Source organism: Acanthochromis polyacanthus, chromosome 6 (genome assembly GCF_021347895.1).
Source record: "Acanthochromis polyacanthus isolate Apoly-LR-REF ecotype Palm Island chromosome 6, KAUST_Apoly_ChrSc, whole genome shotgun sequence".
Classification (NCBI taxonomy): domain Eukaryota; kingdom Metazoa; phylum Chordata; class Actinopteri; family Pomacentridae; genus Acanthochromis; species Acanthochromis polyacanthus.
The window spans coordinates 23,904,686-23,924,951 of NC_067118.1; the positions used below are offsets into that span (position 1 = coordinate 23,904,686).

Sequence of the window (20,266 nt, forward strand, 5' to 3'; positions counted from 1 at the left end):
TTTGCTATAAAATACTTTGTTTCTGAAAAGGTTTTTTTCATCCGAATCCTTAAAGAGAGGAACCCATGAGTTATGTTGAAAAGAGGCCACTCACCGGAACTAGAAAGGAAGATACCAACAGTGTTTAAAATTCCATTGACAGTGATGTATTAAGAGTTTATCCTTTTTGTCATTCTGTTGCTCAAGAAGCAGATAATTCTTCAAATCATAGGTAAATTACTGCAGTTAATTACTGCTGTAAAGTAAAGCACAACATGATGACTGAATAGTGCTTTTACTCATGCAGTTTATACGTTTACTCTGCTACATTTCAGAGTCTTTTTATCCATTCTGACAGCTCAAGTCTGTAGCTTCTCTTCAGATTTTATTAAACCAGGAAAAGGCTCACTGAGATTTGGAATCTCTGCCAAGAAAGGAAGCAACACAAGATCACATACAAAACATCTCACCACCTTAGAAAATACAGTGCTTTCTTAAGATTAAACCCCCAACTTTTTGGGCTTGTGACCCTTTACAAAGACAGTTTATACTTGGGGCACCTTGTCACATCAAATTAATATAACTTTGCAAGGCAGAACATTGCTTCGATGTATGCTGTGACCTTGTGTAGAGGCTAAACTACTGGATTAATCCATCTAGCAGTACAGCCTGAAATTATTCACACTCATGCCAAATTTTAATTTACAGTGAATTTATATTAGCCAGGGGGTTCCTTCTGGCTGGAAATGACATCTGTATTTGACGAAGACTCTTAAGACACTGAATTAGACATCTATTGATCTATTTCTGTGTTTTTTCCCCCTGCATTATTTTTCTAAAAGCCTAATGTCCAGAATTATCTCTGTATTTTATGTACAGTAGTGGCAACACTCTTATTTGCCTCCAGTGGGATTTTTCTTCCACTCCTTTTTGTGAGTTGTGTGTTAAGTTGAGGACTTCCTTGCCGCCACTCTGGTCTTCAGTTCCTCCACAGAGTCTTTATAGGATTCAGTTCTGGACTCGAGTGTATTCATATTGTTCACCGTTTCGTAATCACTTCGGCTGCATGTGTCAGGATTTTGTGGTGTTAGAATTTTTTCTACGAGCTGCCTGAATCTCTTTCTTCATAGTGGTGTTTGCTTTGACAAGGTTGGATCATCGATTTAGAAACACTCAAAGAATTACATTCCCACCACCATGTTTGACCGTGGATGGACTCTTGAGGTTGAGTGCTTTTTCTTTGTGTCCAAGCACCTCAATTCTCATCCTGCCACAGAACTGATAACCAGAACCTTTCCTCTTTGTCCAGGTGAGCTTTTGTGTGTCATCCTTGATCTGTGTCCATGGAGACCAGCCAGTTCAGTGTCTGCTGGAGGGTCTGCTTAAAATGTTGCTCCCAAAACTGCTCCAATTTGCCAGAATGGTGACCCTTCTTGACCTCTACCGTTCTTGCCAGTGTTGGGGTCGGTTTTGTCTTCCTACCATGCTGTTGAGATTTTTCACACAGTGGAACTCCATGTACTTTCTGATGATGCTTTGCACTGTGGTCACAAGCACTTGGATATTGCTTTATAGCAAAATTTCATCTTGTGAGCAGCCACAAAGCTCAGCTCTCTCTGGGATGGAACTAAATAGCAGCACATAAAGCTCTTTGGTTTTAGCTGTGGTTTAGAATTACTAGTAGCTGACTAGATAACTACTGCTTCAACTGTTGCGAGTAAATGGTGTATTAGAATGCTGTAAAACATTTGGAATAGTTGTAAAGGTGTATTTTCTGAAAACTCTGAGAAAAAATCTGGACATGAAAATCAAAACAGTTAAATTGTATCATTAACGTTGCCAGCACAATGCCACAATATAGCTTTGTGGAATTTCTAGTTGGAAGAAACCCGAAGAAAAAAATCTACTGTGAATCAAAACTTGGTATGAATCATTTTGGGCTCAACCTCAAGCAGCTACAACAGTAAAACAAGAAAAGCACTAAGAGCGCAGTGTTCCGCCAAGGCAGCTCAGTCACTGTAGGCTGTCCGACAGCTGAAATTTTGACAGAAATCACGGCACTATAGAATGTGGCCATTCAGTATAGATGTATCCACAAACAAAATGACCTTGCGGTGAGCACAGGCGTGTGTTATGCATGTGTATGTTATATAAGGATACCAAATCACGTGACCTAAATATGTCGCGGGCAGCGGAATTAATGGACCTCAGAAACACCCCCACAATTTAATCAGTTGTGCCTTGTATCCTTTCCGATAAGTCGGAAATGATATAATGATGGATAAGTCACAGTAAGGTCCCAAGCAGTCAATTTTAGTAGGATTGCAATCATGTGATCGTCAACAGACATCTGACAGTGTTCACTTGTTGTCATAGTTACAGTGACGCCATGTCGCTATCTGGCAATGATACAGAAATCTATAACAAATCCATGGATCCAGACTATAAACTGCACCACTGGCAAAATCTAATCAGTTGGTCATTGTGTCATTTCCGACCTTCCCTAAAAATTTCATCCAAATCCATAAGTCTGTTTTTGAGTAATGTTGCTAACAGACAGACAGACAAACCAACGCTGATCGTCGTGTAACTCCGCTGACTCTCCGCCTCCTCGGTGGAGTAATGAGACATATGCATCAATAGATTTCAGTTAAAACTAAAATGGTAATCTCATACAACTCCAACCGGGGCCAGTTTTAGACAAAATATATACTTTTACTTTTGATACTACAAATATTTAGCTGACAGTCTTTCTGTATTATTACCTGAGGATTTTTCAACAGCCTCTACTTGCTGTTGAGCAGATAAGTTTCACAGAAGATTTGGTATCCTGCACAATGGAGAAACTGAAGCCGTTTTTCCCGTATGCCAACATGAATGGCAGTTATATTATCAGATCTCGAGGAAAACTGCAATGGTTGCTGCTGCTCTTTCATTGTGTGTGCGTTTGCTCACAGGGAGGGTTACATATGCGCTTTTGTATCCCCGTCAACTCAGCAAATCGAATCACATGACGCCCACATCCTCCCAGACTTGCGGGAGAAAAGTGTGATGATGCAGCTGAGTGGAATTACTCGGCAAAGCTCGGACACACCGCGGCCGTCAGCACAGGTGAGAGGAGCGACTCGTTTTCTTGAAATTATTTGAAATGCAACTCAAAGAGCGGCCGCGGTTAGCCTAATGACATTTCCTGTATTATGAGTGAGGCTCAGTGTGGTTTCTGTTTTGTGATTTTGTTAGAATAGAAGGTGGCTTGTGGGTGAAATCCCTCTAACAGGTGGTGCAGAGAAGTAGCCGGCAATCAAATCCTATATTCTGCTACATGTCGGCTAAATGGTTGTGCGCTGCAGCACAGCTGACGAGGATGTATTGCCTTTCTCAAGTTCTCAAAATAAAAGTAAACACTGGAGCCTGTGAGGGATTAATTCTTTATTTAGAAAGCACAATAAACATGCATTCCTTCTCTGCAGCTCTCATCCTCCCTCTTTTTCCTTTCGTCACGTTTTTTCCAATCCTTCCCTTGTCCTCATCTGCCTTTCATCCTGTCCTCATCTTCACACTTACCGTTTTCTTCTCATTTCCCCTCCGTACCTCTCCTCTCCTGTCCCCTCACCTCCCACTTGTCCTTGCTTCGTCCTCCTCCTCCTCCGCTGCCGCCGCCGCCTCCTCCTCCTCCTCCTCGTCTGCTCAAGGGTCTTGTTCAGCCTCCAGTGTGTGCGCAGAGAGCCTGGGAAAAGAGAGGGCATAAACAACACAGGCAAACAAACCACCTGCTTCCTGCCGAGGTCTCGTGTTGTTAAATGTGTGGACGGAAATAGAAACGGGCAACCTTTGCAGTAGAATTAGAATAGATAGAATGGGCAGTGGGAGGAAAATCACAGAGCAGTTACCCACCACACATCACATCACTGTGTTACAGAAATAGAACGCACGCTCAATGACACCTGAGGAATTATGAGAATGGGGCAAAGAGACCTAGTCTGAGCTGAAAAGTAATTGAATATTCGTCCTACTGATGGATCCGTCTGCACCTAAAATGCCATTAAAATTCCCGTTTTACAGCTTCTCAGTTGGCAAGATTTGCAAATTTGTCTTTATCTTTTCCACTTGGAAAATGTAAATAGGAAATCTGATTTGAATTTTCATCACACAATGCTGGAAAATTGCAATGCAGCTGCTAATAGCATTTACTTAACAGTCAAATTAAATTTGACCAAGGATTTAAATGAGAGAAAATAAATAAGCAGCTGTAATGATTCAGTTGTTGCCTATTATTTTTTGGTAACGGACCATTCACTTAAAGTACTGGGATTTTTTTTTTTCCAGAATTTTCTGTGTTTATAGGCCAAACTATTAATCAGTTAATGACAAAAATAATCAACAAATTAACTCAGAATGAGATATCAATAATGGATTATTCCCAGCTCTAATCTAAGCTCCCAGAGGGTAAAGTGACATCTGCTGTCATGGTTTCCTCAACAAAACTGCACCAAACCCAAAGATGTTCAGTTAACATTCACATCAACCAGAGAAAATGAGCAAATCCACAACTGTAGGAGGCTGAAACCAGGAAGCCGTTTGTGTTTTTGCTCAGATCAACTGTTGTGATCAAAATTATAATTGTTGCCAGTTCATTTTTCTGTTGCTTGACTAAATGATTAGTTAACTCATATCATTACAGTAATCATCAATACATCATCATTATAATGAATTATTCTTAGTTTTAATATTTAGAAAAGCAATATGATCCTGTATGTAGGTTTTTATGCCAAATGTATGGCATTTGTGATTAATTTTACCAGAAAGTCTGTTAAAATGAATTCAGCATCTCTACAGTACTTTGCTCATTGATTCTTTGCAGATTACTTTGTCAGGTATCAGATTATCCTTTGGCTGATAGTAATTAAAAGAAGAGCAACATGACATCTTCAGCATCCAAATAATAATCCAAAACCCAATGATATTTCACTATAAAATGATATAAAAACAGCCTTGAACAATAAAACCACACACAAGTGAGTAGCACTGACTTATCCTGTTACAGTGGCACCTGTCAGTGGGAGGGATGTAAGAGACGGCAAGTGAAGAGTCAGCGGTTGTAGTTGATGTGCTGGAAGCGGTAAAAAAGAGCAGTGTGAGGATCTGAGAGACTTTGACACAGGCCACATCGTGATGACTAGACCACTGCATTCAAATATCTTATGGGGTGTTCCTGGTATGCAGCAGTAACTAAAAGATGTTCATGAAATGACAACCAGGGAGCCCGTGTCAGTGTGACAGTTCCGGATCTATGTGGAGGAGTGAAGGCTGGCCTGTGTGCTCCGATCCCACAGAAGAGCTAGTGTTGAACAAACTGCTAAAAACCTAAATGCTGCATTTATAGAAAGGTGTCAGAATACACTGAACACCGCAGCTGTGCACCTGAAGATCAGTTAGTGTCCATGCCAACTCTTCTGAATCACAGAAAGAAACTACAGTGGGCATGTGAGCATCAGAACTGAACCATGGAAAGAGTTGGCAGTCATGCTTTCTTTTACATCACATGTACAGCCAGGTGCGTCATTCACCTGAGGACGAGATGGCAGCAGGATGGACTATGAGTCGAAGGCAAGGAAGTGTGATTCTTTACACAATATTTTGCTTTACATTGTTATTTTGACACCTCCCTAAACTGTGGCTGCATTAAAAATCGCATAATTTTCCTTTTTTAAGTGTGTGCTACTACAGGCTTCACAAAATACGTGCCGTTTCATGCAGTTTGCGTACAATTTGGACACATTGCTTTGGCATAATAATGCGCTTCAAACTTTCTTAGTCCCAGCTTCTTGTGTAAAATAAACTGCCATATGTGTGCTCTCAGTGGCTCAAACTTATTTATTCGCAGAGGATTGTGGGTCAGAATGGCCAGAAAAGGATGCTGGCCTTCAAAATCCAACTGCATGTAGGTGGACATCCTGGTAATTTTGGCATACTACATTTGACGTGTTATGTACTAGGACATCTAAATCTTTTTCTTGCATACTATATAGTATGTATTTTGAACTCATTCATAGTTGCAGACCACCTGCATGGCAGCAGTATTACTTCATGACCTCTCTCAGCAGGATAAAGCTCCCTGCCACACTGCAAACATTTTTCAGAAATGATTTGAGGGACATGACAGAGTTCAAGGTCTTGATTTGGCTTCCAAATTCCCCCGATCTTAATCTGATCGAGCATCTGTGGGATGTGCTGTGTAAACAAGTCAAATCCGTTGAGGCCCACCTCTCAACTTCCAAACCACAGAACACCTTCTGAGGTCTGGTTCATCCAGGCCTCGATGGGTCGGAGCTCTTTTGGTATCACGAGAAGGAGCTACACGATATTAAGCATCTGGATTTAATGTGACTATTTGATTTTTACACAACCTTCATAACAATATTTTTAAAATACTGATTTTTTTGCATGTTTTTTAAAGTCTCCCAGTATCCACACACGCACCAGAATCAGCCACATATATTTTCAACTGAGGTACAGCAGCAGTTTGTTTTTAACCTGCTGTATTCCTTAGAACTGCTTTATTAAGTCAAACATGATTTGCTCTTGTTAAGTAAACTAGAGTAACAGTTCGGAGATGTCTGTCTGAAGGAGCATTAATCTCCTTTTACTTGCTTTCATGGTGAGATGCGAGTGCCGTCTGTGCTCGTTTGTGACGCTCGCTCATTACAAAATCTGTTTCTTCTGACACATTTGTTTTTGTAACAACACTGCCTGCGAAGAGTCTCGAGAATGAAGTGAACAGTTGCAGCGCCATTTGGAAATTGAGATGTGAGAATGGCTTTTCTTTTTTTCTCTGAGGGGGCTGTAATCATGGCCTCATTTTTGGAGTCCGGTTGAAGCACCTGCTCCTGACTCAGCCGTGAATCATGGGTGGTTGATGAGAATCAGTCACACCCATCCTTCACACACATACAAACACAAACCCGGGGAATCCCTATAGCCTGAGGCCGGGTGTGCAGCCGCAGCAGACTCAGGCTCATATGTCTGGCTGTCTTGCCACTTTCTCTCTGCCGCCTGTGAATCATTGATTGATCACAGTTTTTGGGCCACAGGGACGTGCACACATGCAGGACACCGTACATTTAATACCTCTGGTAACATTGACTTTACTTACCTCCAGAGATGGAGATTTGATCCTGGATTGTATATGTGATCCTGTTGTTTTTGCTGTGGTTCTGTATTGTGTGAAGGCATAGCAATACTATGATGCTCTCGCGCCTCAAGAATGGGTATCGATCGGCCCAGCTGTTGCTAAGTGAGCTGTGCTAACACAAAGAGAACAAGGCCTGTAGTAGAGGCATTGTCTGTCTCCTCAGGGTTTATTACACAATCCTGCCATCTGTTTAACAGATCAAAAGACTTGGTAGATTAACAAATTCAGTTCAAGAGTGCTCCTGTGTGCTGACATTTTGGGTTCCTAGTTTGTGCTCAGTTGGAGGAGATCTGTCTCCTTTAATTATACATATCCAGAGGAAAAAAAAACTCTTATATAAATGATTTTTTTCAGCATTTGTTACTTCTGCTTTTTAGCTTTAGTATCCAGTGAGGCTTGTGTTTGATGACATAACCGGAGTAATGAAAGGACTGGGTGATATTATTCAATTTATTTTTTTAAAGGAGTACTTCCACATGTTTGGGAAATGTTGCTGGTGAGAGTTAAATAGGAGGTATCTGTCCTGTGTGAAGCTGCAGTCAGGAGTCGCTGAGCTTCCTGGAGTCCTGTCGTCACTGTGAGGTATCCAGGCAACCACTGGTGATTCCAGGAAGTTACTGCACCAATCAAGACAGAGTCCAGTGTAACATGATGTAACCGGCTCAGCGACACAGCACTGAAGCTGGCTAATTAAAGGGAAACGCCGCTGACATTCCACATCTCCTAGGGAAGTATAGCTAAGTTGAATTAAGCGTTTTGTGGCTCCAGAGAGTTGTGCGAAGAAATACTGACCCTGAATCAGCATCAGCTGGGGCTGAAATCAAGTTAGAAAATGAAAAAATCTGAACGTGTGAAGTTGGAACAAAGTGAGCTTACCAGACTTTTGTTTGAGGCTAACAGCTCAAAGCTGCATTAGCCGTTGCTGTGGGGCTATTTCGCAGTCTTTAAGAGTGTGGTCTTTCAATTTGAGTACATGGTTGTTTGTGTTCGGATCCAGATATTCTAATGTCAACCTTCAAAGATCTTTTGATCTTGCTCAAGGCTGCACTCAGACTACTGCTTGCGCAAATTTCCTGTGCAACCCATCCTCCTGAGCTGAAGTTGCTTCTGTTCCCCTTATGAAACTTCTGCTCTTCAGTCTCTGCTCCTGCTCCTGGCGTTTGGGGCACCGGGCAGATGGGTACAGTTCCTAAGGAGCAAGTTTCTGGTTTGATTCCCAGGTGACTGGACCTTTACCATATGTCATACCACGCTCTGGCATTTACCCAAATTGCACAGCCATCGGGTCATAAGCTGCTGCACTAAAATCAAAGAGGAGAAGTTTTGTATATGGATGTAAGGAAGAGTTTCATCTGTGCAAACAGCAGCATATGTGAGCTATATAGCACTGTTTGAGCCGCAAGGATTACAATATTTGAACATGAAAGCAGGAAATAATGCTCTCATACGGGAGAACCACGAGCTTGAATGACAGAAATATACTCTCATCCATTACTAGCATAACATACCTGAATGTATGATCAAACTGTTGGCAGCCAAGTTGCATTGTGGGTAATGAGTGCCAGCTTTTGACAAGAGAGATGATGCTGCTGCATCAATTTTGATCTTGTGTTTTTTTTTATATGAGATATTTTAAGTGAAATGTTCCGTTGTGAGTCTGACAGTGTTGTAATGGGGCAGCTACTCTTTTAAGCAACACAATGTTGTGTTAGGATTAAATGTTTCTGTGCTGCTGCTAGAATAGGAACAGAATAAACACTCCCTGGAAACTTTATCCAATACACACCTATGCAATTTAAATACAACGGCACTGCCAAAAATTCTGTGTGAAGCTCTAATGTGGTTATAACTAAGGTTTGTGTTGTACAAAGCTATTTTCTTCACCTACAACCTCCAAAAGAAAACCCTCATTCTTCTTTAATCCGAAAAGCTGTCTGCAACAACGGGTTTTAAATAAATCCAGTGTGCAATGACATTAGCCTTGGTTTTTTTTTAGGTTTTTTCCTCAGTGACTGTGAGGTTTGTCTTGCAGTAGTTAGCCAGCTAACATTAACTATTTTCTGTGCGGAGAAGACAAAATCTCATGACCTGAGCAGCTGATGCCGACGTTCACGTTCAGAGAACAGATGGTGAATCACTATTTAATAGCAGCCCACCTGCCACACTGATCCTGGTAACCTGCAGAACAAAGTCAAAAAGACCTTCTGCACAGAGACACTTGACCACACGGGTTGTCTTTTAAGTTCATAATTGATTTTTTTGTGACCACTAAGACTCGTGCTGCTTTAGTACCTCGCTGCATCTCTGACCTTTTAACTTCCTATGATCCAGAGCAGCCTGGAGGTTTTCAGACAGTCGATCCCTGCTCCCGATGAAAGGAAGAATAATTAGGCCCATTTAGGGGGGAAACCATCAACAGTTTATCTTAAGTTTTATACCAATGATTTTTACTTGGACGGATTACTGGGTCATCCCATGAGGTCAGTCAGTACCCTCTCAGATGGCCTCAGTATCGGCTGAGTTTTTTTTCTTCGATAACTTTACTATATTTAATGAAGCCATGCACAATGTGTGATATTTTTCCAGCATTTTCGAGCCCTCACAACGTCATTCATACAGAAGATAAACACACAAAGTTTTCAGAAATTGAAATCACATTTAAGTGCGAAACTACTGGAAAAAGCACCACAAACTTTCAAGAGTGAAATTTCGGCCCAGGTCTACGTAACTTTAAAAATACTCTATTTACTCCTATAAAATTTTGAAGTTATAGTACATGAAAAAACAGCTGATCCTGAGGTGGTCAGGTCTGAACCGATTTCAAATTTGTCTGATTTTGATTTCATGGACTGACCCTCTTGGCTTACTGATCTGTCCTTTTCTGTATCGGTTTATGTCCTGCATGTGTTTCGTAAGTTGACAGAAAACTGCAGCTATTTTAGTAACTGAATATTCATTCATGGAGTCTTTTAAACAAATGTGAATATTTTCTGGTTTTTCTATGATGGTAAACTAAAAAGGACAGAAAAGAAGACCTTTTGTGAAGTAGAACTGAGTGCGATAAATTGTGAGGGACATTTTCTAATGGCTGTACTAATTGATATTTGAAAAAAAAATCTGTACTTGCAAACCAGCAGGGAATATGGGGAGGGGCAGTAGGGGGAGGACATGCAGCAGGTGGTCCCCAACTGGGAATCCAACCAGCTTGGGGAAATGTGCCCCCATGTGGTCTGCACCCTAACCACTTGCCTATTTGGTTTCCTCAAGTTTATACTCAAATGTCTTCAGATGACTTTGGAAAATCAATTAACATCCACTGTGAGAATTGAAGAACTGCTTTGCTCCTTTTCCAAGAAAAAAAGGCAAAAAATAATAATACTCAGTGCAGCTTTTTAAATGTGAAGATTTGCTGCTTTTCTCTGCTTTATATCATTGTAATAGAAAACCAATGGACTTTTAGGCTTTGCGAAATCACTTTTCCTTTATTACTTACTTTAACAGACAGAAATGCATTGAATAATTAACTGAGAAAATGGTCCATATATTAGTTGAAAGTAATGGTCTGTAGCTCTACCGGGCTGAACTTGCCAGCTGTCAGTGTGGGAGGGGATGTAGTTCGGTTTCTTAATGTCTTGAAGCAGTTCATATGTGTGTTTCTCTCCAGCACTGATTTCTCCTGAGAGGCAAAAGCTGAGAATTGATCTCTGAAGTGCTCAGAGCTGTGAAGTGAGGAACCACAACTTAGCTGCTCGTCTGTACGCCTGCCGAGATAATCTGTCCAAGGTAGATTGATTTTTGATTTGGCTGGAGCTTTCTGAAGAAGCAGCCTTGCCTGGCTCCTTTTGTTTTATTCATTAGTTCACTCAAGACTTTTTCCACAGTAGCTGATGCTAATAGCGTTGGTCAGGCTTCTTATCTCCTGTTCCTCGGCTGATTCATAATGCCTTCAGGCGCAGGAGCTCAGCACGTTCATTTAGGATGGCAATTATGTGAGAGTGGCAGTGATCATTCTCGGTATCTCAGCTTGGCGAAAAGGAGATGGAAAATTGCATTGAGTATCCAGTGTTATCGGTAATAATTCCGCGTGTCTGACAGAGAAGACGGAGACTTCTACTGTGACTTAATAGTAAGCATGACACTTTAAAGTGCCAGTGAGAGAGAGAGGAAAGAAGCAGGGCTGCTGGAAACCTCTTTTGAGTTGTGGAGATTTGTGTCTGCTTGTCTTCCCAGCAGGGTAAAGTTTTCACACTGCTTCCGTAAATGGCTGACTGCTGAAGAGCAGAAGCAAGCCATTTGCCAAGTTGCAATCTTCACTTCGCCAGGGGAAATTAGGCCTTCACACCCAGCCCGGGTCCCAAAAGAAGAGGAAGGATATGGGGGGCAAATGTATACACCAGAAGTGAATGGACAGGGCTTTTTATTTATTTATGAGAGGAAGACCGGGGAAGAACAACAATGCTGATCCCGACGAGGAAATACAGCTCCCTTGTGTTTGAAATGGGCTCGCTGTCAAGCAAGCAGCTGCTGACATCATGTGAACAGACAGTGCCCAGACCACATTTGACTGTGGCTGAGAGGCAGCGAGCAGGAGGGCAAAGAGCTGAGGCGCACCACTGTTATGGTGCTCTTAATGTGTAACACTTAGTACTGGAGGCTGAATGGATAAGGATGAATTTGTCTGAAGCAGTTTGTGTCTGCTTGTAGGCACCCGAGAGCAGATGAAGCAACTCTGAATACTTTGGTAAGATAGTTTGTTGTTAACTTCTGCTTTATTTTTGATGCACCGCTTGACCGCGAGAGCTGTAATGTCTGTAAGAGTTGCTGTGTTTCGTACTGAAAGCTGATAGAAATGTGTAGCACTTTCGTTTAAAGATGAGGAGCGTGTCTGTAATTTTTTTATTAAAGCTAAAAAGTTCTAATAAGTGACGGCAGAAAATGAATTGCCATATCCAAACGGTTCTAGATTCTCTGATGGAATGATTTACTTTTTTTCTGCTTTATATCATTGTAAGCTGAATATCTTTTAGTTTTGGGTTGTTAGTCAGACAAAAGAAGACATTGAAGACCCAGACTGTAGGGAAACTAATGAGTTCTTATCCGTTCTGTTATTGTCTAACGATTGCTTTCCAGATTAGTCCTGCTTTCTGTTAAAATTAAAGGTTTAGTAAAAAGAAAAATGCCTGCACATGACCAACCAACAGTACAAAACCCAACGTACCCAGCAAATGCTTGCTATTGTTGCGTTAAAAATAAGAATTACAAACAGCTACTATTGATTTTTCGACAAACTGAAATATAAAGCAGTTCCACATTGTTAAAAATTTGGTACATGTTACAGACCAATGTATGAAAGACCAGTGGAAAATCTGAGTTGCTATTAGAGGTATATGACCCCCATTCACATGGAGAGTTTTGGCCTCGTCAATAAACGCTGCAAAATTAGTTGACAGACTTGAAACTGGTCGGGTAGACGGCGCTAATGGACGTCAAAATCGGCAAAGAAGCCAGTCTTTGTGCGCTTTATTGCAGATAATGCGAGTTTATTACACACAAATCAGGCTTAAAAGGCTCCGGTGGGAAAGTAGTGAGCCTGCCTCTCTAATGGGCCCGGTGTAAGTAGCTATGCTGACTCATATTCCCTCAGTGATCTCAAAGGCTTTTGTTCCTAATATCTCCATGCCAAAACCTCTCCTGTTACATGTCACCTCGCCCAGTGTGGACGCTGTTCATGTTCGAGCCTGCCATGAGCCGAACCTCGCTGCACTTTTGCTGAGCTTCCATTCACGCTGACTTGTAGTGCTGCTTGTGTGTCCAAAGTAGAGGAATTGCCAGAATTTGAAGAAGGACGTTTTCCTGAAGTAACCCTTCACAGAGATTCCTCACATTGGAAACAGTTGACACATAAAGCGCAGAGCAGGAAGGGAAGGAGGCTAAGCTGAGTTCAGCTCATGAGCTGAGCGGCAGCGGTTTCCCTTTTGAGGATTGAGTTGTTATTGTCTGGAGTGAAAATGCACACCTGTGACATTTGTATGGTGGCAGTGTTTCCAGCTGCAGCTGTGTCAAGTTTCCCTCTGCATGCACTCTCTGGCTCTTCACATAAAGGCGCCTTTTTATTTAACTAGGACGTGCACTTTTAGAGCTGTTATAAGTCAAAATTTCTGAAATGTGGTTCTGTTGACATTTCAGGGTGAAAATCTGTGTAAGAGGTCAACTTATTAAATGTACTGTGGAGTGTGTCTTTAAAAGGACATGCATGTGCTCTGTTAGCATGCAGGGCTAGCTTAGACGACTGACTGATCAGTGAAATGATAGGAAATTAAGGTGTATGTTTGCTAATTTATGAAACCTTTTAATCATTCACCAAGTAAAAATGCCAAATGGTTGCTTTTTGCAGCTTTAAACGTGAAGATTTGCTTCTTTTTGCTGTTTCATATCTTTGTAGGATGAGTCTGCTTTAGTAGGTTAGGCAGAACAAGCAAATTAAAGCTACACATTGGCTTTGGTTAATCGTAACAGATGTTTTGTTTTTTTTCTTCTGAGATTTTCTCACAAACTAAGCAACTTATTTCAAAAGTAACTGAAAAACTAATAGAAAATGGATGTACCTGCTAGTGGCAGACCTAAATAAAGAGCATGATTATTCTCTTACTCCACACAATCAGCAAAAACCTGTAGTTGTGTTGTTGTTTTTTTTGTACACAAGGTTGCAGGTATCTTTAACAGATTCCCTGTGTCTTTAAGACTTTACATATGAATTTGCATTACACAAATCACCAGCAGGTGAATAATCACAACAGCAGCAGCAGCAGTCTCCACTGCTTCAGTCAGTCGAGGCAGCGCTACAAAAACAAGTTCATCATCCCAGTGAGCTGTGTGGATATCAGAGATAAAGTGATTTCAGAATGCAGCGCCATTAAACTGCTTTGAGCACAGCTGAGACCAGGCGGGCAGACGGGGAGGAGAGAAAACACGTGGCCAAGAGCAGAAGGCAGAACATCATCATCATCCTCCCTCCATGGAAACCTGCTAATGATCTCATGGTAGGGTTTGATCCACATGTGCAGGCAAGCCGACTAATTAAACAAACAAATGGCAATTAGATGAGACTCCCATAAGTAACAACTGGGCCGGTGGTGAAGAAAAGGCAAACAGAGGAAAGCGCATGAAGTCAGTCATTGCTGCACTGCAGATGCATTCAGTACTTTTTGTTTGTTTGATAGAACCTCTAGTAAAATCAACAAGTATAACGAGTACGATGAGTTTTTTGTTTTGTTTTGTTTTTTAGCAGATATGCGTCTTTGAGTTTTCAGAAGAGAATTAGGTGACAACATTGATGCCTTATTTGGTTTAGTGCAAAGAATAGAAACTGAGGGGAATTAACGTGGCTCTGTTCAAAGGTCAACATCTGCCACACAGATCCTCAAAAGCTCATTACTTGAAACGTTATACTTTATTTTTTTCTTCCCTACAGACTCCAAAGTGTAAAATCAACTCTTAGCAATTGATGGGGAGGTTGTGAGCCAAGCTGCTTCTTGGCTTCTTGCTTTTGAACGGAGCCATGCAGGCTGCTTTGCCCTGCATTTACGCTAAACTAAACTAGCCAGCTGCTTTCCTGGCAGGAAAGTAAATAAGTATATTTCCGATAATTCACACACTGTGTGCAGTGTCTTCCATAGCAGTGATAAGTGGAAGTTCACAGTGAATTGGCGACTTTTGATTTCATCAGCTGTAATTGCTGATAGACGCATTAGTCTGTCGCCTGATTAATCGCCTTTTTGAGATAATCCGCATCGTCTCATTACCAGTAGAACGGCTAGCAGGAGGCTCCGTTTGCTCCATTGCAGCTACCGGGGCCTGACTAACTACCGCAGCTGATGGATCATCTTCTTTGGTGCCCATGAGCTAAGATGCATCCATAAACGGCAGCGCAGCATGGAAGTGACCCTACACTTACCACCATATCAGACATCAATGCATTTGCACGACCATTTATCTGTAGATAAATCTTAAGTACTTTGTAAGTGCTGCCATTTTGCGTCTCATTTTTTCTCATTAGCCAATAGTTGTATTTTATTTGAAGCAATAACACAAACAAAACGCCAACAAGTAATAGACAGCTGCTGTTTTCTTTCTATACAACAAACCTTCAACATTGATCATTTTGTTTGAATTTTACAATAGTAAATTCCATACATTCTGTTTAAAAATATGTGTTGAAACTGTGAAAATTTCACAATTGACACCAGTTAGCCAATAACAACTTTTTAGTCACTTATGTTGTAGAATAACTATGTAAAGTCAAGAGATAATCTAAGCTGAATTATCAATTAGAAATGCATAAGAGAATTGCGAGCTGATGAGCATGACCCAGCCGTCTTTGTGCTTAAAAGGAGGGATGCAGAAAACGAATGACTGACTTGGAATGAGGTAAACAGCTGTGCATTACAACCCTCAGTAGAAAACATGGTAAAGCTTCACCAAGAACCTCAAAGAAAGAGAAAGAATGCGGTGCTCACAGTGGTCTAATAACTATATCAAAGTTGTACGTTGAGTAGAATAGAATATCCTTTTTTAGTCCCACAAGGGGAAATTTACAAGTGCTCACCAATCGTCTCTCTCAATATTGGCATCTGCTGTTGACTAACCCATATCAGTCGATCCTAGCTGTTGTTGCTGTAAGTGTTGCTCTTAAATTTGTTGCTGCTGTCGCCAGTAATTTGTCATTTGGTCTTGTTAATATGCTCTCTGCATGTCGCTGCCTCTTGGTTGACGATTGTGGGGGAAAAATAAACTCCATTCTCCACAGCTGTTACTGCTTCTCAAAACTCAAAATTCTCCGAATTGAGACGTTCGAGACTCAGTCGTGACGAAGCTCTTTGATTCAGCCTGAGAAGCTGAGGTTGCCTGAAGCAGCTACGCAGCTGTCAACAGTATTAGAGCAGGAAATGAAATCATCGCTTGTCACTTTATTGAAATGGATCGTTTCTTCATCCTGCAACATGTCTTGTATTTTCTAACCAAATCATATTCAGTTCACACTCTATTAAACCGAGAAGCTGGAATTTAGAGAATTGTCATTTTTGCTTCATTTAAAACTTGACTGCTTATTAAAATACTTGATTATTTTCCTATCATCCAAACTGAGCCACTAATTATTTCACTTCTAAACAGAACCAATAAATGTAGCGTACAACCAATGGCCTACTATGCAGCTTTGTCAAATTTAATTTAAATTTTACCTAGAAATGTCAAATTTAGCACTAATGTACACTGATCAGACGCAATATTCGAACCACCTGCCCAACATTGTGTGGGTTCCCCTGAGCCACCAAAACACTGCTGAGCTGTTGGGTTCCAACAGAATATTATAACGTAATGACACGATCAATGTTATTCACCTCACCTGTCAGATACGTGTAATGCCACAATAAACCTTACCTACAATTATATAAATATATCTGTTAAAGAAAAAGGGGAAAATTGGGCAGCAAGGATCCGCCGTAAAATAGTGAAATTTTGTGAAGTTAAACATCTATAAAACAATTTGATTTTATGGTCACACTGTAAAAGAACAAATTACTGTTTGTAACTATATTTTTTTTAAGGGGACATTCTTCACAGTTTTGTCCTGTTTGTTTTTTTTAACTGTCAATATGTAAATTATTACTTTATTCAGTGATTTTATTAGATACTACCAGTAATTTAACAAAACAGGGGAAATCTGTAAAATAATAGCTTAAAAATTATTCATCATTTTAAAATCCTTAATATACATAAATTGTCTTTCAAGTAATGGGAAATATGTGTAAAGTAATATTTTTGCTGATTTAAATCAATAAAAGCACTGTAATTTTGTGGTCAAACTTTTTTTTTTAATCTGATATTGCCAATTATTAAAGTACAGATTTTGGGTGTGGACTTCTTTTTTTTTTCTTCTTCTTCTTTTGTACCAATTTATTCCAAATTTGTATGGTTAAAACATAAAATTAACATTTTTTTCCTTATGGTTTTATTAACTATTACCTGTAATTTAATGCAACAGGGAAAATCTGTGTAATAGCTTTAAAAATTATTCAGTGTTTTATCATCCTTAATATACACAAATTGCCTTTCAAGTAATGGAAAATATCTGTGAAGTAGTATTGTTTTTTGCTGACTTAAGTCATTAAAAACTCAAATTTTATGGTCAAACATTATTTAAAAAAATCTAACATTTATTAAAATACAGATTTTGGATGCTTACTTTTTTCTCTTTTACTAGTTTAGCTTAAATTTGTATGATTACAATGTTGATGGTTTTAGAAAATATTTGTAATTTAACAACTATGAAACTCTGTAAAACAGCACTAATTTGGTTAAAATATTACAGCTAAAAACTGTTTAAACACGTATATTTTACAGTGTACATGTTTGGTGCACTCACATCTACCTCCTACATAAACCACCAATACAGAACTTACAGAAAAACAAATTTAAATCACAATTGCAGCGTTGATCAGAATGTTTCCTCGAGCCTTCAGCACTAATTGGTGATTGGTGAAAGACTGAGTCGTTTGGGCTCCAGGTTGTGGGAAAAGGTAGCACTTTAGGTGTAATTATGAACCTGTGAGACGGCCGCCTCCCACGGTCACTTGGCTCGCTGACGACTGAGCAGCCTGGCTATCTAGACGACGATCTATCAGAGGATCACACCACCATCTGCAGTCGGGAATACAGAGTGGCTCTTGTGTTTGTTCGGAGCACTCAGGGAAATGCCAGCAGTCCAGAACTCGGTGACATTTCCTGAAGTACCACTGTTACCTACAGGGGCTCACAGTCTGCCCTTCACTGCTGCTTTCACATTCCCGAACAGCATCGCCTACGTCTGCGGTGGCCGCTGACCTCTCAGGGAATGACCCGCGGTGCTTCCTTTATGGCGTACTGTACACAACAGAAAGAAAACAATTGTGGGAGCAAATGAATGATGCTAAAAGAATGTGAGGGAGAGAGTTTGGGAACAGACTGGCCCCAGGTCAGCGCGTTGTAGCCGTGTCTGCCAGCTCGTTTTAATTCCTCTCTCATACTTTTACTTGTTTCCCCTTCAGGACTCCAACTGTCCCTTGTGTTTCTTAAAGATTCATAGCTTAGCCGCTCAGCTTTTCAGGCATGGCTGAAGTGTTGCATGCTTTAGTAGAGAACAGGTCTGTAGCTGTGAAGCAGTGAGTTGTGTTGCAGCAGCGAGGTCTGTGCCATCAGCGAGAGTCTGCGTCGGGACCTTCAGGGAATAAAGCTACAGGAGAGGAGCAGCTGTGACGACATTTCTAGTCTGACAAAGTGTCTCTGGGTTTCCATCTCCTCTCCTTTGCATCAGACGACTACTTTCTGTTACTACTTCCTTATCTTTTGATTCTTTTCTTTTCTGGAGCACTATTTTTTGTCGTGCTCTCTCTGAGGAGTTACCAACTCTGTAGTGTTTTAGTGGTTGGCAGGATCCATGACCTAGTTAAATATGGACTGAGAACAGGAAACAGAAAAGGAATGACTAGCTAATGGGAGCTCCAGTTGCTTTTTATTTTTTTTCTTTTTCAGTTTGTTTTTGCTGGGGGTTTTTGTGGCCCTGCCTCTGCTTGTTTTTTTTGAATGGTTTCAACCTCTTTTATTGATCAGCGCTCTCTCCAGCCTGACTCTTTTGATCAACCCTTGCTGTGTAAGTACCTTTAAGTCGGATGAGTGGACTCTAGGAGAGACGTATGACTATGCAAGTGAGAGCCCTTTTTTCTGATGTAATGAGGACGACCAATTAGCACAGATGTCAGTAGTGCCATTAATCGCTGTACAAAAATAGAAATGGCAATTATTATCACCTTCATTCTTCTTTTTAATAATACTCTCAGCTGTTGGCATTTCAGTTGTGGAAATGGTTTTAAAGTGAACCCTTCTCTTCTTTGCTGATCCTCTTAAATAAAGCTTCATTGTGTCATTTCTAAGAGTCCAGGCAGTATTTCGGTGTCTCCTATTCAGTTCTACTGAGGTAGAAATGCACAGGACCCAGTGGAACCCCCACCCCCACCCCCCACCTCCACTGAAAGAAGACAGCAGGGTGATTTATTTGCTTCTTGCAACACCTCCACAGCTGTCTGACATCCCCTCCTCCCTCTGGCAGGTGTAATGAGAGCGCTGGTCATGGACAGATGATGGACGTGGAGACGTCGTACTCAGACTTCATCAACTGTGATCGCACAGGCCGCAGGAACGCAGTGCCCGACATCTCAGGGGAGGGGACAGAAGGGGCCAGCACCAGTGAACTCACCAAAGACCTGGCAGAGATGGACCTGAAGGCTGCAGGTCAGTAAAGACACGTCAGATTACAGGTGCTCTGCAGTGTAAAAACACGGAAGATACATATGCGTTTGTGCATACTGTAAACTAAACAATGGCCAGTTTCATAAGAAGATTTTGGACGTGACAGTAGTGATAGACCACATTTTAAAATTTTGGTGGTCCTCTAAAATGTCCCTCCAACCTGCCCCCCTCAGAATCAGCAATAGCCTAAGTTTTTTTTTTTAATGAAGCCATGTAAGAATTTACCTTGATATTATTAATATTATTCGAGCTACAGACACTTGAAATAAACTTATAGTCAAAAGTTTTAGAACACCCCAATTTTTTCCATTTTTTAATTGAATTTCAAGTAGTACAAGTCCAATGAATAGCTTGAAATGGTACAAAAGTAAGTGGTGAACTTACCTACTGCCAGCGGTTTAAATAAAAGGTAAGGTTACCAAAAACTGAAAAATAATGTACATTTCAGACATTTTACATTTATACAAAAAGGCCTTTTTCAGGGAACAGGAAATGGGAAATGGGTAAGCTGTTCTGCAGCAATGGTGGTTGATAAAGCCTTCAAAGTTGGTGCTACCAAATCCTACAGGTGTCCCAACTTTTCTTGAGTACTGACAACCTCCTCTGTCTGTCAGAAAGTAGTGTGTTGCTGTAAAAATGGTGAAGAAAAGGCAATTAATGATAGAAGAGAGGAAGCCCATCATAACACTTACAAATTTAGGTCTTTCCTATGGAGAAATTGTGAAGAAAATCAAGGTGTCAGTGAGTACATTT

The 20,266-nt window shown here is 40.7% G+C and overlaps 1 protein-coding gene across 3 annotated transcripts in view; it reads left to right on the forward strand.

The window, feature by feature from the left end:
- pkig (protein kinase (cAMP-dependent, catalytic) inhibitor gamma) overlaps window positions 1-20,266 on the forward strand; it is a 32,102-nt gene that overhangs the window by 9,329 nt on the left and 2,507 nt on the right. The window contains exons 1-2 of one of the 3 annotated variants that reach the window (XM_022209699.2): window positions 2,974-3,090; window positions 19,314-19,495. In XM_022209699.2, the coding sequence (XP_022065391.1) occupies window positions 19,342-19,495 (154 nt within the window). In that variant the 5' untranslated portion in view covers window positions 2,974-3,090; window positions 19,314-19,341. Of the gene's footprint in view, window positions 1-2,973; window positions 3,091-11,751; window positions 11,913-19,313; window positions 19,496-20,266 lie in introns of those variants that run through there. The other 2 variants (XM_022209700.2, XM_022209698.2) reach the window with 2 other exon arrangements.